Source organism: Naegleria gruberi (genome assembly GCF_000004985.1).
Source record: "Naegleria gruberi genomic scaffold NAEGRscaffold_42, whole genome shotgun sequence".
In the NCBI taxonomy this organism is placed as follows: Eukaryota; Heterolobosea; class Eutetramitea; order Acrasida; family Naegleriidae; genus Naegleria; species Naegleria gruberi.
Genome location: NW_003163285.1, coordinates 104,628 through 121,007, shown reverse-complemented (window position 1 = coordinate 121,007; position 16,380 = coordinate 104,628). Strand labels below are relative to the sequence as shown.

The 16,380-nt window shown below is 34.6% G+C and overlaps 7 protein-coding genes across 7 annotated transcripts; 1 reads left to right on the top strand and 6 right to left on the bottom strand.

Annotated features, from left to right (window-relative positions):
- Positions 1–13: 13 nt before the first annotated feature.
- Positions 14–1,210, bottom strand: NAEGRDRAFT_70753 (uncharacterized protein; the record flags this gene model as incomplete). Its single annotated transcript, XM_002674007.1, has 1 exon — positions 14–1,210. One exon carries the CDS (start codon positions 1,208–1,210, stop codon positions 14–16), a length of 1,197 nt encoding a protein of 398 aa, XP_002674053.1.
- A 184-nt stretch (positions 1,211–1,394) lies between these two features.
- Positions 1,395–5,394, bottom strand: NAEGRDRAFT_80719 (uncharacterized protein; the record flags this gene model as incomplete). The annotated part of the gene is made up of 1 exon (XM_002674006.1): positions 1,395–5,394. The coding sequence occupies one exon, from the start codon at positions 5,392–5,394 to the stop codon at positions 1,420–1,422; it is 3,975 nt and encodes a 1,324-aa protein (XP_002674052.1). The 3' UTR covers positions 1,395–1,419.
- Positions 5,395–6,295: 901 nt separating this feature from the next.
- Positions 6,296–8,428, top strand: NAEGRDRAFT_58815 (uncharacterized protein). The gene has a single exon (XM_002674077.1). It carries the CDS (start codon positions 6,304–6,306, stop codon positions 8,257–8,259), a length of 1,956 nt encoding a protein of 651 aa, XP_002674123.1. The 5' UTR covers positions 6,296–6,303; the 3' UTR covers positions 8,260–8,428.
- On the bottom strand, positions 8,426–10,159 carry NAEGRDRAFT_80717 (uncharacterized protein; the record flags this gene model as incomplete). Its single annotated transcript, XM_002674005.1, has 3 exons — positions 8,426–9,586; positions 9,631–9,748; positions 9,791–10,159. The coding sequence occupies 3 exons, from the start codon at positions 10,157–10,159 to the stop codon at positions 8,454–8,456; spliced, it is 1,620 nt and encodes a 539-aa protein (XP_002674051.1). The 3' UTR covers positions 8,426–8,453.
- A 139-nt stretch (positions 10,160–10,298) lies between these two features.
- Positions 10,299–12,806, bottom strand: NAEGRDRAFT_70749 (uncharacterized protein; the record flags this gene model as incomplete). Its single annotated transcript, XM_002674004.1, has 1 exon — positions 10,299–12,806. One exon carries the CDS (start codon positions 12,804–12,806, stop codon positions 10,299–10,301), a length of 2,508 nt encoding a protein of 835 aa, XP_002674050.1.
- Positions 12,807–13,130: 324 nt separating this feature from the next.
- Positions 13,131–13,645, bottom strand: NAEGRDRAFT_80716 (uncharacterized protein; the record flags this gene model as incomplete). Its single annotated transcript, XM_002674003.1, has 1 exon — positions 13,131–13,645. The coding sequence occupies one exon, from the start codon at positions 13,643–13,645 to the stop codon at positions 13,190–13,192; it is 456 nt and encodes a 151-aa protein (XP_002674049.1). The 3' UTR covers positions 13,131–13,189.
- A 114-nt stretch (positions 13,646–13,759) lies between these two features.
- Positions 13,760–16,075, bottom strand: NAEGRDRAFT_51157 (uncharacterized protein; the record flags this gene model as incomplete). Its single annotated transcript, XM_002674002.1, has 3 exons — positions 13,760–14,502; positions 14,849–15,183; positions 15,756–16,075. 3 exons carry the CDS (start codon positions 16,073–16,075, stop codon positions 13,760–13,762), a joined length of 1,398 nt encoding a protein of 465 aa, XP_002674048.1.
- Between the last annotated feature and the right edge of the window lie 305 nt (positions 16,076–16,380).

The following is a 16,380-nucleotide window of genomic DNA, read 5'->3' as shown; positions in this document are numbered from 1 at the left end:
GCAACAAATCGATTTATTGCTGTGGACAACCCTTAGCTTTGTCGTTACCGACTTTGGCTTGGATATTCATGTTTTGAATTGCCTTCACACCTTCCTCATCAATCTTATTAAATGAAAGATTCAATTTCTTCAGTTTAGTCAAATACTGACTATTGGCAATTGCGCAAGCTCCCTCAGTTCCAATACTGTCATCCTCCAAAATGAGTTCAGTCAAATTTGAAAGTGTTGGACTGTTGGCAATGAGTTTGGCTCCTTCATCCTTTACTCTGAAATTCGAGGAGGCATTCAATACTTCCAAATTGGAAAGGAATTGAGAATTTGAAATTGCTTTAAAAGATGCTGGGTTGAGGACATTGTCAGTAATATTGAGCACTTTCAAAGTGGATGCAAACTTGCTGTTGGCCAATATTTCAATTCCCTCATCTCCAATATTATTCTTAGTTAAATTGAGATCAGTAATCTTTGTCAAGCTCTTATTCAAAGCAGTAATGGCACCTTCATATAAATCATTTTCTGTCAAATCCAATCTCGTTAGATTAGAAAGGGATTTACCATCACAAATTGAATCAATTCCTTCACCAAGAAATAGCTCTGCCATTTTCAGATCCGTAAGATTAGTCAGGTATGGACTAGTAGCCATTGCTGATAAGCCATCTCCTCCAAATAGATTGAGATAGAGGTCTAATTGAGTCAAGTTAGACATGTGTTCACTCATTGCCAATGATTTTATGCCTTCATCTTTAATCTGATTCCAACCCAGATCCAAACTAGTCAATTTGCTAAACACTGGACTTGAAACAATCACTTGAGCACCTTCACAATGCAAATCACACACACTAACATTCAACTCTTTCAAATTACTCAATTTTTGACATTGTGCAATCAACTTGGCGCCTTCAACTCCAAGTTTACTATCGTTCACAGCCAAGCTAGTCAATCTATCGAAGGCAAAATTATCACAAAATGCCTTTACCCCATCCAAATCAGTAAATTTAATAGTCAACTTGGTCAAATTCTTCAAACAAGTACTTTTCATCATTAATTCTACTTGTTCCTTCTTTATATTCTTCCGATAAACTGCAATAAATAAATCTAAATTACGAACAGCCTTCATCCACTCGGAAGAAACCAACATGTAATCTTTGATCATCTCCTCGGAACCATCGTTTAAAAAGTTTAATACTTGATGAATAATATCCGGATTATTCATGATGGCTGCTGAGAATTGAAGAGAGGCTGAATCTGAAACTTCTTCGTTCCATTTTGTCTTTTTGTTTGCTGGCTAGCAGGAAACAAACTCATGATTTGCTTTTATTTCTTTTTTTTCGAACTGAAAAGAACAGATAATATCTTGATCTTAGAGAAAATCCTGTAATTTTTGTTAAAAAGGAAGTGCAAAGAAAAAGGATTCAACATTTATTAAATGTAACACTTTGGCAGTATAGCAAGAGAGTTAACATCTATTTGGCCTTTCTTGTTTTGCTTTGCAATATTCATTCTCTTGTGGAAGTCATTCATTTGTTTGACTGCATCCACGTATGAAGCATTTTGTCTCTTGATGGAATCGATAGCATTCAAGAAAACTTTCCGTATTCCAAACATATCTCCATTAGAAACTTCAAAGAATGGAATACTGTACTTGAGAGCTAGTTCACCACCTTCTTTCTTTGAAACTTGTCTTTGGTCATCTGGAACATCAGCTTTACAGCCCACAAGAACCATAAACTTGTCATTATTGTAGTCACTATCATCTCCATTGAGCATTTGTAGTAATTCCTCGGTAACTGAACCAGTTAAGGTGCTATATTGAGGCTTTGTCTTGGAAGACTTATTCTTCTTCTTTTCTGCCTTTCTTTCTCTTCTCTTGGCCTTTCTAATTGCTTTGATGATATGCTCAACAATCAAAAAGCTTGTGCGATCAGCAACACTATAAGCACAGATAAAGTAATTACCAGTCTTTGCCTCATTATTAATTTCTGTTGGATCCCTGAGCTTGACTTTTGTTATTGTCAAACCAGACTCAGTAATAGTTTCTGTGGTTGTTAACTCGAGATTTGGATCAGAGTCCTTGATTTGAATTCTATTAATGACTCCATCATGTATAACTTTGGCTTTGAAGAAGAATGTAATAGCACTTTCCATCAATTCCTTAACTTTGTCTCCATCCAAACTCAGAGATTTGATAGCTCTGTGAACTGTTATTTGAGAATCACTAGCTGAAGCTGGCAATGCTGCTCTTGGTTTGTAGCATTTGAAGAATAAATCGATCTGATCGTCTGACTCGAAATTTGTTCTATCCTCAGAATCAACTTCTTCATCATAGAGAACCATAGCATTTCTTGCGATGGTATCGTAACATGATCCAATAAAGTTCATGTTAATATCTTTGAATTGTGAGAATAATTCTACAAATTGCTCTCTCGATAACTTGATATTCGCAATTGGATTGTGTAATTGTGTATTCACCATGAGCATTGAACATACAAGTAAATAGCAAGCATCACCATTACCATTGAGTTCTCCATCATTCTTGTTATTTTCACTATACACATTGGCAAAGACCTCTGCAATTCTGGTAACTTGTTGTCCTTCTTTTGGTAATTTGAATTGAATGAAAAATGAACGAAGAGCACGATCAAACTTGCTCAAATAAGTGTCATCACCTTGTTTCTTTTCTTCATTGTACAGCTCTTGAACATGGAATCTGACAAATTCTTCCAGATAGACATTATTCCTTTCATCTCCCAAAAATTCTCCGAGTTTTTCCTTATTCAAAGAATCAGCAATGGCCATAAATCTAGAAATTACTGCCTCTGGTTTTTCCTTAGTTTCAGTTAACCCAGCTTCTGGATCAGGCAAAATTGCATTTTCTATCAGATACTTGAGAGCATCTTTTGGTTTACCGGTATTAAACTTTCTCAAACCCTCAGTAAGGTGGAAACTTGGGGTTAATAATTTTACAAACAAGTTCTCGTCATACTTGTAATCTGTAGATTGTACAATTGTTGGAGATTTTGACTTTCCAACATTTGGTAAAATTAAACTGTTAGCTACTACTGGTTGTCCTCTATCACCTCTTACATCCATTGTTGATTGAGCTTTAACAAGGGAATGGTTAGAACTAGCAGTTGATGAAACAGAAGTAATATCACTACTTTCTGAATAATCATTCTCGGTATCTTCATCTCCAGCACTATCTTCCGAATTGGAAAGGGAATTCTTCACTTGTGGAGCTTGAATTCTATTCATGGATGGATTGTTTGTCAATACAAAATTGGATTCCTCGGTTCTATTAAAATCTGCCAAGAACATGTTAATTTCGTCCGTGGTCTCATCAGTTTCGTTTGCAGCTAAAGCAATGCTGTTTGTTTCTGGATCAGAAACATCTGCGTCAATATCTTCTTCAATTGATTTTCTTAAATCTTGAGCAACAACTTGATATTGGTTTGTTCTTAGCTTTTGGAAAGTACTTTCCGTTCTGACATGTCTTGCCTTTCTTTGGGAAGACATTGGTGTTACTGGTACAGGGTCTTTAGGGTTGAAGTTTTGGAGATCAAAGAAGTCGTCGTTGTGGTTATTATTGTGACTATTTCTATTATTCATTGGTGTTACAACATTTGGAGTAGATGGTGGAAGTGTTGATAAATTTTGTTTTGGTGTTGCAGCAATAACTCCAGCATGGGCACTGGTCTTTCTCTTTCTGTTTGGACTCAAAATTCCATTATTAGGATTTTCAGGAAGTTTGAAAGAAATTGCTTCTGGAATTTCATCTGACTTTGGATCCAAATTAATCAAGTGATGAATCTGTTCAACAACTGAAATATAATGATTCAACTCATTTTCCTTTTCGACATACTCTTCTTCAAGTTCGACCTTTTCTGTTCTCTCCTTTTTCCACATACTTGAAAGTTCTTGAATGGTATTTTCCATTTCTTCTTTTTGTTTTTTAATTTCTTGGTCTTTCTTCATTAAAAGTAATTTCAGTTTTCTAACTTCTAAAGAGTCTGATGGTTTGAGAGCACACTCAATTTCATTTTCCACTATTGCACCTGGATCTATTGGTAAATTGTCTTGAACTTTTGTTGGAGAAGGTTCAGTTTTAGGTGTTATTGTGCATGATGTCGATGATGATGGTAAATTATTTGTTGGTGTGGTAGTAGCATTCTGTTGGTTGGACGCTGATTGTGTTTTTTTCTCGTTAATAGTCTTTTGTTCGGAAGCCAAAGTACCTTTAAGTTCTTCAAGTAGATGAGCCTTATCTTTCTTTAATTGATGATAAAAACGAATTTCATTGTGTAAAAACTTGTACACCATTTCGGATTTACCAATACCTCTACAACCAATCACTACAATTTTGTTTTGTGATGAAGATGGCATTGTTAAGCTTTTTCCTGTTGCTTTCTTCTTTAAAGCTGCTTCTCTTGAAAGGTCTTGAGAAACTCTTGGTTTTTCTACTGGTTTTGATGATGCTGGCTTGTTATTTGTAGGAGTTGATGATTTACCATTATTTGATACGGATGATGTTGTTTGTATTGGTGGAGGATTAGCATGCTTTGGTTGGGATGTAGTACTTGTTGTGGTTGTAGGTTTGGCGTCTTTTGAACTGATTCCTTGGAATCTATTATTCATAGCAGTTGTTGGAGAAATAGTAGATGGTTGTTCATCGGTAAGAAAGGTTGAAACTGTAGTAGCATTCTGTGATTGTGGTGATTTAACATCATTAGGGCCAATTCCCTTAAATTTGGAATCACCAACAGCATATGTGAGTGATCTGTTTTTTGTCATATCGTCTTCAATATTATCTACTACTGAGGCGGATGATGATGATGATACTGAACTATTATTGCTAATATTATTATTATTGTTGTTGTTATTGAGAGAAGATGAGTCCGATTTTATACTTGTTGATGATGAGTCTTGTTGTGGCAACAATGAAGCATTTTTCTCTTCGTTTTTTAGGCTGTTTTTGGATGAGCCAGAAGAAGCAACATCATCATTTACCGCATCAGAACCAGCAGGAGGAGCAGTAGCGATCATCACTGTGGATGATTGCTCTTGTTTCCCTCTACTGCTCTTGATATCGAGTGTATTACCATTATTATTTGGTGATGAATCAACCTCGCTGCTACCAGTACTACTATCAATACAAGTCGATGATCCAATGGTAACTTTTCGAGAGAGTGAATCTTCTGACATGGAGGGATTATTACAGAGACTAGTGTTGAGAAGGTTGGAGGTGTGCTGATCGATTGGAGGATGACTCAACATCATATCTGAAGCGTTCGAAACTCGTCTATTTTTCTTTAGGCTGTCCACGTCAGTTGGCGAGTGCTCTGATTCAAAAATACCAGACATTCGCTTTCGCTGAGGGAAGAGTTTTTGTCTGATTGACATTTTTTATAGTGCTGGTGACATTTGAAAAATACAAAGCCCTGGGTTATGAATATAGTTTATCGCTGGCTGCTTACATGGATTGAGTTATGATTTGAATTTGGGACAAGTTTATTGTGTTGATGTAATAGAGAGATGAATTTATTGTAAAATAACAATTTGGGACGATTCAATATTGAACCGGTTAAATAGTTTGAAATGATGGATGACTGATAGTTAATTTTTTATTGTTAATTTAATCGTATTGTAATATTCCAAACAAACAAACTTGAAAATTTTAAGGTTCATTAGTAAGTACTATGACAATGAAGCCATTCAAATTGTGAATTGTTCTTTTGGAAGGCTTCAAATGAAAACGAAAAAGGTTAAGGTGTAAAATAATTTTTTGAAATTATTTTTATTAAAAATGAAAAACCACAATTTCATTCAAAGATGATAAAGTCAATCAAAATAGAGAGAATAATTGAATGATTGCGTTAATGATGAATGCTTTCTTTTCCGTTATTGTAGTAACAGAATTATACCTGTAGACAATTTAGCAGCTCGTCTGACTCCTTGTTATTTTACAACAACAAAAGAATCATTTATCTCGTTGTTGTCTAATAGTCAATCAATTTTGTTGTCTTGAGGGGAATGCAATCGGTAACATCAAGAAGAGGAAAATGTGCATTGAGCAAGAACATTCAATCTCTTAGTTGTGTATTTTTAATACTTGAATACGTCATCTATGCTTCAAATAAATCAAAAACTCTCCTCATCAATTTTGATAGTAGAATATGATAGTATTAATAAAATTCAATCATGATGATTATCTAATATTCCAATTTAACGCACAATTAACAAAGATTGAGTGAAACAGGGCTTTTGAATCTCTTCAACGCAAATGTGCAAACAAAAAAGCCGATAAAAAAAATGTGGAAGCACCTCCTTCGTCGTGGTGTGCAACAACCATTAAAGACAACTGCTGAAGCTGCCAAAAGTAGTGGATATGGTAGAAAATTTCTAATTGGTTCAGTGGTAGTTGGTTCAGCTCTTACAGTTGGAGCTGTTGCTAAGGCTTACGAAAAGGAAACCGAAGAAGAACTTGGAGTCATCCGTAGAAAGAGTAGATGGTTGAATTTGTTATTTGGACCAAAATCAGAAGAAGCACAACCTCCTGCAGTTCCTGAACATGCCTTTGATACACCAACACTCATCAACAGCGACAAATATGGTCAATTATTATATGATAGATTTACTCACTCTCTTTTCCATCGTATTTACTATTTAATTCATATTGGACAACGTTTGAATGAAATTATTACCATCTTTTCACCACTCGTTTTCTATTCAATGTGGCATTATCTCATCCTAAAGCCTTTCTATAGATTTTTATACACTAGGATTAAATTTGAAAATGGAGCAGAAATGTTGGACAAGGCTGAAAAGGATCTTGATGAAGCATTCTTTATGCGTGTTGTTCAAAGTTTGAAGGACGGAGGTACTTGTTTCATCAAATTCTCACAATGGCTTTCAACAAGAGCTGATTTACTCGATCCTCACATTTGTAAACACTTTGCTGCTCTCCACTCTAATGCTCCAAAACATCATGTTAAAAACGTTAAACAACTTGTTAATGATCAATATCGTAAGAGAGAAGGAAAAGATGAAGATATCATTACTTGGATTGATAGTAACCATCCTTTGGCAAGTGGTGCTATTGGTCAAGTTTACAGAGGCAAAATGAAGAGATTTAATGATCACACAAAGAAGGAAGAAATCAAGGATGTTGCCATCAAGGTTAGACATCCTTATGTTGAAACACAAATTCTTCAAGATTTAAAGATTTTGGAATTGTTCTGTGTTTTGACTAGTAGATTCCTTCCATCATTGGGTTGGTTGCAACTTCAAGAAAATGTTAAAGAATTTACAAAGTGTATGAAACTTCAAACCAACTTCCGATTTGAAGGTGAAAATCTTAAGGCCTTCCAAAAGAACTTCCAAGACTTTAAGTCTACTATCATTTTCCCAACTCCATATTTCTATACTCCAAGCATTCTTATTGAAAGTTTTGAACCTGGTATTTCTATTCAACATTATTTGGATCAAGCTCGTATTGATCGTGAAATTTCAATCCCAAATCCTGTTCCAAAACCAGAACAAATTTTAGATGAACTTGTTCATGAAAAGGGCAACAAACCTGTTAGTAGAGAAGTTGAAGGAGAAATTGATGAAAAGGAACAACAAAGACTTCAACAAACCAACCAAAGACATCGTGTTGCCGAACTTGGTACCGACCTTTTCTTAAAGATGATGTTGCATGACAACTTGCTCCATGCTGATTTGCACCCTGGTAATTTGATGGTTAGAATTAACAAGGAAACCAATGAGCCAATGTTGGTTGTTTTGGATGCTGGTATGGTTACTCAATTGTCATCAGAAGATCGTCAAAACTTTATTGATCTCTTCTCTGCTATTATCAGAGGTGAAGGTTATTATGCTGCTCAATTGATGATTGAACGTTCTAGAAAGCTTCGTGAAAATACTGGTTATTCTTTGACACCAGAAAATGCTGAAAAATTCAAGAAGGAAATGGCTGAACTTATTACATTCGTTTTGGATAAGCCAATTGAAGAAATTCAAGTTGGTAAGGTTATGGAAACTGTGTTGACTCTTGGTAGACAATATCGTGTTCCTATTGAATCTACTTTCTCTACACTTGTCATCAGTACTGTCGTTGTCGAAGGTATTGCTAGACAACTTAATCCTCGTTTCCAATTTGCTGTCAGTGCTAGACCTTTCTTAGCTAGAGATAAGACTCTCAGAATGGCTTATATTCAAAGCCGTTTGGGTAAGATTAAGGAAGCTGCTGAAAAGATTATCAAATAAGTGATGCAATGTATTTTAAATGTGTTTCCAGAACAGTCAGAATGGAAAAAGAAGATTGTAAATACTCAAGAGTTGTGGATTCATTTGCTTCACCCATTTCTGTAGCACAAGTCTCCAATAATTTTGTGTATTTGGCGACTTAAATAAATCCACAAAAAAATTATTTAAATATTTTATTGGCAATATTTAGTCAACTAGTCCAGTTCAAATAAATACTTATTTTTGAACTCGCTTGCTTGTTGGACTGGTTTCACTTCTTCGCTGACTGGTGGAGCAAATGATACACTCTTCTTTGTTGTGGTATCATTCCTTTCAACTCTATTTACAATTTGGGTTTTTGGTGGTTCGGCATGGATATTTACAGGTTTCAATTCAGTTGCAGCAATATCAATTTCTTGAGGAATCTTTTGAACGAACGAAGAGAATTGATTTGGAGATGGCGCTTTAGAAAGTTTAAATTCTGTTTGAGGGATTTCTGTGACAGTTTCTGCAACTTCTTCAACCTTGTTTAATTCTTCCACAACTGTAACTTTCTCTTCCTCTTCCTGTTCTTTTGGAATCTCATCAAAGACAACTTTCTGCACTGGGTCAGGTGTGACAATTAAGTTGACTTTCAAAGTTCTGGTTTTCTTTTCAAATTTGGCGGAAACCTTGTCACTCAACACACTGTACGGCAAATGAAGATCCAAATGATACTTTTGAGGATGTGTACAATCCAATTTCAAAAAGTTTTCAGACACATCCAGGTCCACTCCTGATATACTATCCAACATTGGAAGGAATATTCTAATTCCAATCTCAGCTGGTTTTGCTCTATTTGTAGCTGTTGGAGTTGAATATGTATATTCTGACATATCAAAACTATTCCTGTATACAATTTCATACTTTGGAGTTATTGGATCATTAACTTCTTGAATGAGGTTTGATTTCTTAGGAGTTGGGTCTTCTTTGGTCAATTTCAGTTCCTTTTGTTCTGTAGAGTAGATTTGATTGGCCTTTTCTCTACTTTCCTGAATATCCTTAAGCACGCTTTGAGGAGCTAATGGATCGTTCTTATCAGTTTTTTGACCAGGGGCTTGAACTGTCAGAGCTGATGGCTCTCCAACACTTTTAACTCCAAGCATCATTGTATAATATTGCTTTTTCAATTTAACATTACATTTCTTCTCCACATAGTCCAAAGCCATTCCACAGATAAAATCCTTAAACAAAACATCCTTATCAGCCTTTTCACAAGTTTTTGTGTTAAAAATGACATCGAGAACGACTTGTTTTTCCTCAACTTTTGGATTTCCGACGACCAATGGAACACTAAATTGGGTACCAGCTGAAAGTTTTGGATAAGACCTTAATTGAATTGTCACAACTTACATTTTTCGCCTTTTTTAGATTTCTCTTCCTTGTGAATTTCAACACTATCACTCGAACAAACATTTACAATATAGTTCTTCCCCTTCTTATCTTCAGTTCCACATTGAATACAAAAACACTACATCTATTAACATAATTCTATCATCACGTTCATACTTACAGCCTTCGGAATGACTATTGACTTGGGTAAACTTGTTCCCTCCTTCTCCAATTGTTTAATATACATGTCAGTTTCCCTCAATGCATTAGGATCGGAAATTTCATTCACATATTCCTCAAACAACTTTAAAAACTCAGGGTCCTTCATACATTTTTCAATCTTATCTATTTCCTCCTTTGTGATATCCAACTTTTCTCTTCCCGTTGTGTTGTTAAAATAATTACTAGCATCCAAAGGTGAAGCTGATGAATTACTCCTTGTACTGCTTGTTGTTGTAGTACTAATATTGTTATTGACTTTACTACTATTGGCAGCCTTTGTATTCTTCTGTGCTGCTTGATATTGTCTTGCCTGATCAGTGGAGAGCATTTTTTTTTCAACTATTTTTAAAAACTTGTAAACAATTTTGGCGCCAAATTCAAACATACAAAAAGAAATGTGACAAATTGTTAAATACTTTACAATATATTTGAGAAAGGTAGTGAACTAACACTAAAGTAGCTCACTCTTAATCATGTTGTTGTTTGATGAGACCTTTTGGAGAAAGGAAACTAAACATCTTATTCTTAAAGTTGGTTCCTCTAGGAGTATCCAAATCTGTCTTGTTATTCTCAGAGATGATGGTTTTGTGGTGAGCAATCATTTCCTGGTAGATTGGAAGGAGTTGGAATCTCTTGAAAGAGTCCATCATTACAGTTTCTACATGGTTAGTAATGGAATCGAATAAATCAGAGAGGTCATCAGTTTCGTCATTGATTCTTGTCTTGACTTGAAGAATGGATTTCTTATCAATGTTTAATGCCTTATCACTTGATAAATCAACGTATTCATTGAGAAGTTTGATAGCCATTTGATATCTTTGTGATCTATCTCTTAAATAGGAATATTCTAATCTGACAGCACACCAAAATTCAATATTTTCTGAATTGTACTCATTAATACAATGTTTTGTAAAGTATTCTCTATGATGTGGAGTGTTAATAATCTCAACGAAAGAATATGTGAAAGTTGGCTTTTCTTCTTTTGGAGCTAATTGTAAAGTTGGTACATTCTTCAAATTGAGTGATGGAATTTTGAAATTTTTCACACATTCGTTAGTAGTGGCAGCAATGGTTGTATTGTTAGTGAATGAGGACTTTAAATTAGAATCAGTATGTTTGACCATTTTCATATTATTCAAAAATTGTTCTTGTAAATCATCTTGAAGTTGGAATTGACGATTCTTGTGTTTGTTTAAATCAGTTTCGTCAAATGAAATATTGTGTAAATCAGCTGATTGTTCTTCCATTTGTTGTTGTTGTTGCTTTCTTCCATGAACCATTGAGGAAAAATAATTTTCTCCAAAACTTCTTTGTTTTCTCAGTGGACCTTCATTATTGAAATCTTGAGTTGATAGTAAATTAGGATTTGACAAGTTATTTTGCACTTGTTGAACTTGATTAGATCTGAATGCTTGAAGACCCTTTTTAGAGAGCTTTCTTCTGAGTGTATTCTTTGGTTGTTTGGATTCTTCATCGTCTTCTTCTGGATTTGATTTCTTCTTTGTGAGAGCCTTCTTTAATCTACTCCAAAGTGGTCTACCTTGTTCTGATTTGATTTTCTTAGTTGGTGATTCACATGCTGCATGTTCCAATTCTTCAATGACAACATCTTCTCCATCACTTTCAATTTCGATATCTGCTGCAATCATGAAATCATTTTGGTTAGTGTTGGCTACTGGTGCTGAACTGGTTACAGTTGACTGATCAATGAGAACACCCAAATTACTTAAAACTGTGGCACCTCCTTGAATTTCTTCTTCAGTTTCATCAAACTTTCTCTTTCTGGCAGGAGATCTACTCTTCTTTAATGAATCAGTAGATGAGGAATAATCCTTAGGTGGACTATCACCTCTCAATTTACTTTTCAGTGATTCCTTCTTATTCTTTCTATAATCTCTCATTGAACGAATGATTGATTTCTTCTTTTTAGGTTCTTCAACCACTTGTTGTTGAGCTGTATTTCCAACCATCATTCTAAATGCCTTATCAGGAATTACCTTAATTTGTTTAAAACTATTTGGTGTGAATGGATTTTTAAGTGGATTTTGAGTGGTAGCATTCTTCTTTGCAGATCTGGAATAACTATCCTCAAAGGCCATTCCCAAATCCTCAGCAAGAGCTTGTCTCTTTTTAATGTAACTTGGAGTTTTGAATGGTGATCTGAATGTGGAAGATGTTGCTTGTTGTGGAATGTGATTAGTTTGGGCAATTGGTGAGAATGGTTCGTTGGCACTTGAGGTTGGAGCTTGGAATTGGATTGGTTTCACACGGATGGTACTTTGTTCACCAATGAATTTCTTATTGTCTTCTTGTTGGAGGATGTGAGGTGGAGTTTCTAATTGGATACAGTCTGCATCTGGTGATTCACTCATTCTATTAGGATCATTCGAATGTTTCGAATAATTATTTGGAGTAGATCGATTGTGTGGTGATTTTCTCTTAAAGGTAGCACTGTTACGAACGAGTGGTGAAACATTTCGTGGTGAATTTGCATTCTTCAATACAGATTTCAATAAATAAGGTGAATAACGATTAGGTGTCTTTCGTTTAATATTTTCCAATGGAGAATCTTCCATCATTTGAGGAGAAATTGGACTCAGTGGCTTTCTCAATCCAGAATTCGATTTACTCAACACCAACTTGGGTGGTGAAAGAATAGTTTCGTTATTATGTGGACTAATGTCCATTTCTTGATTTTCCTTATCATGTGAAACTTTTTGCATTCGCAAATCTGGAGATTTTTCAAAAGCTTGACAGCGAGCATGATTTGCTCTCATCATTCTCTTACTGTTCGATGAAGGTGGAGGAGATTGTGAAAGTTTAGTTTTTGAAGGTGTTTGTGATTTTGGTGATTTATACGAAGGAGAAAGTTGGTGACTTGGTTTTAATGAACGAAGACGGATGGGTGAGGAATCTTGTTGGAAAACGGTTCTTTCCACAGAGGTGGAGTCGCCGTTTAAGTGCTCTTGAATCATGATGTATTTTTTTTGTTTTTGAAAATTTGATGCTTGGCAGATTTGTGTAACGGTTGAAAATTTGTTTGGCGGGAATCAGATGAAAGATTATCACAAACTTCCATACAAGAACTAATCCAATCGAAAAGGCACCCCTGTGGATATTATATGTTCTTTACAAAATATTGACCATATTCGAATAATTCTGTTGTAGCTTACAATAAAATTGACAGTTCAATTTCAATTCCTTAACTGCCATCATGCTAAAAACTCAATTCTTCCACTCATTGAGAGAATCCATTAAATTTTCCATCATCACACATGAAAATAATTTCCAATTAAATTAATCAAGGAACAAATTTAATATAAATTCAAAATTTCACAAACAATTATTCTCAGCACAATTATTGAGAGAATTTCTTTTTCAATGCATTAATTCCTCCAACATAAACTCCTTCCACAATTGGTTTGGCACTATCATGTTCACCCAAAGGACAGAAAAATTCCGATTTCCACTCAATGAATGTTGTGTTGCTTTCTGTAATTTCACGCAAAGTAATAGTTGAATAATAGTGTTTGTAATTCTTGAATGGGAGTGGTCCATCAAGGATAGTGTATGAATAGGTGTGATTCTTCTCATCAAAGGATAATAATTCCTCTCGGATTGGTTCTTCACCACCAGCCAAAGATAATGATCGGACACAACCAATGGAATTATCTTCTCTACCATTTTCGATAATACTTGCTGAAATACCAGCTGCCCATTGTGGAAGACCATTAAAACTTCTCACCAACTGCCACACTTGGTCGATTGGAGCATTGACAATATCTGACTTGAAGATTCTTACTAAATCGCTCATTTTTTTTGTAATTTGTTTAGTGTGGAGTTATGTGAAGAATGCTATTAAAGTGGAGAAGGGCGCATAAAGTTTATAGTACATGCGAGCGAGTTAAGAATTTCTCATAATTTATTACTATGAGGTGTTGGTTGGGAGCCTGTCAATTTCCTCCCTCAATTTTTCAATAAGGATGGGTTTGTAAATGACCGAATCAAATCCAAGTTGTGAGAGAGTATCAACTGATTCCCAAATGTTGGCAGTGATGGCAATTACTGGTGTTCGTTTTCTTCCTTCACTCTCTTCAAATTCTCGAATATGTTTCACACTTTGTTTGCCACACATGACTGGCATCAACAAGTCCAATAAAATGATTGAATATTGTTTTTGTTTGTACATTTCAAAACATTCCAATCCATTCGATGCACAATCAACTTCAGTAAATCCCAACAATCGAACCATCTTTTCCATCACTTTTCTGTTAATTAAATTATCATCTGTTATTAAAACTCTTTTGGAATCTGTGATTGGTTCAACCCTAGGAGGTTCAACATTTAGAGGCATATTATTTGAAGAAGACTGCACAGAATCAATATTCTCTGTTGTGACCTTAATTTCTGGTGGAAAATCTGTAGTTTGATGGCTTACTCTCTTTTTGTGTTTCTCAATTTTTTCATTCAACACATTTACCAACTCATCAACCTTAAGAGGTTTGATTACATATTTCATGTTTGTGAATCTTCTCATCTTTCCTCGATGTCCTATTGGAATTAGAATTTTTTCCATCACTGACTGCTTGAATAAGTGTTTGACTTCATAGTGAAGATTTTCAGAGTAAATTACAATCAATGATTTTGAACAATCAATTTCCTTAATACTAGCTGTGTTCACATATTTGAAAATAGTTATATTAGGATTCAATAAATGTAAATAATCCTCCAAAAGATTCAAAAAGTGGGTCTCACTATCAATAATAATGACATGAAAAGATTCCAAACTCTTTGAAAGTGTTGAGCGATGCTTTACATTGCATAACAAGTTCAACACTTGGATTGTCAATTTTCTTTTTGAATGGGAATATCACTGACATGGTTGTTCCTTTTCCGACCTCACTGCTAACTATAATGCACCCTTTCATCTTCTCAATAAGTTGCTTGCTAATATTCAATCCAACTCCTGTTCTGTTACTCAATAGGTAACTTGTTCCATTCGATCCTTTTGTATTACCTGAAATTGATTTCAAATAGTATTGGTCAAATACAGTTCCACTTGTATCCGTTATATTTTCACTATTCTTGAGATCAAAAATTTGGAATGCTTTGAATAAGCTACCGATATTATCCTTTTCAATTCCTTTTCCATTATCAATACAATCAATTTTAACGAAAACAATGTCCTCCTTATCATCAAGCATTTCTATTATTTTATCCTTCTCTACGTTCAGTGATGTGAGCTCTTCATCTGAACAAATATCACACTTGAGAATTACTGAGCTCTCTCCAGATTCAGAAGATGAATATTTGATAGAATTGGATATGAAGTTCATAAGTATTTGAGAAACTCTACTGACGTGATTAGAAGCTCATTGATATTTCACTTACCTTACATGATCACCTAATACTAGGTTTGGAAGAGAATTTAAATTAATAAAACTGTGAAGTGAAACATTCTTGTCTGCTGCAATATTATAAAATACTGAAATTACTGATTCAATTGTGTCCAATAAATTGAATGGTTCATTCTTCAATTTGATATTTCCCATTTCAAGACTTGTCATTTGAAGTGAAGTACTGAAAATGTGAAGTAACAAATTGGCATTGTTATAAATATCATTCACCAATTCAAGATATGGTTGTTCAGCTGTTGAATCTCCACATGAAGATTCACAATCACTCGAATAATGTCCATCATCATTTGAAACATGTAAGAATCCATTCTTTGCATTCATTGGTGAATGAGAAGGTGATTGTAAAATGCTGTTCTTTCTTCCTCTTTTTTTTCTTTTATCTGGATGACTGTTTTTTTCCATATCATGTCTCAAAATTGTTGAAGCTCCAATAATACCATGCAGTGGATTTCTACATAGGAATGATAAAAATGGGAGTTAATTGAAAATGATGCTTGTACTACATACCTTGCTTCGTGTGAAATATTTGCAATCATGTGAGTTTTCTCATTACTCAAATACTTTTCCTGCATGTAAGCAAACCTTTGTTTGTAATGATTTCTCTTCTCTTCTGCATAAACATAGGCAAAGAACAAACTTATCACAGAAGCAGACACCATTAAAAAGAAAACCTCAATAACCTTCTTTGTTCCTTGATTCAGAACATAGAGTGGATAGATTGCTCCTGTACTAATGATTATAGACGCAGTTGAAGATATTAGAATTTCCTCTCCATAAACGTGACAAGCAATGATTTGTTTTATCATTGTAAGCAGGTAGAAAGGCATATCGTGGTAAAAATATTGCCAAATAAATGCAAGTGTTGCAATGATAACAGCTCTATAGATATGAATGGATGCTTTCGCATAAACCGATCTAGCTTTACAGCAAGTTATATAATTGCATATCATATTGTTGGCTACTTCAAATGGAAAAAGGCCAAAAAATACAATAGGAGATGCTGAACTTTCTGATGTTATGTACATTCCAATAAATAGTAAACAAAAATATAAAGTCAAAACGCTAAACCATTTGGTAATTGAATAAATATTTTGCTGTGAAATTTGTCGATGGGCTTCTCTAAATTTAGGGT

Excerpts from the sequence above, each read along its gene's own strand:
- NAEGRDRAFT_58815 (XM_002674077.1), top strand. The coding sequence starts at position 6,304 with ATGTGGAAGCACCTCCTTCGTCGTGGTGTGCAACAACCATTAAAGACA.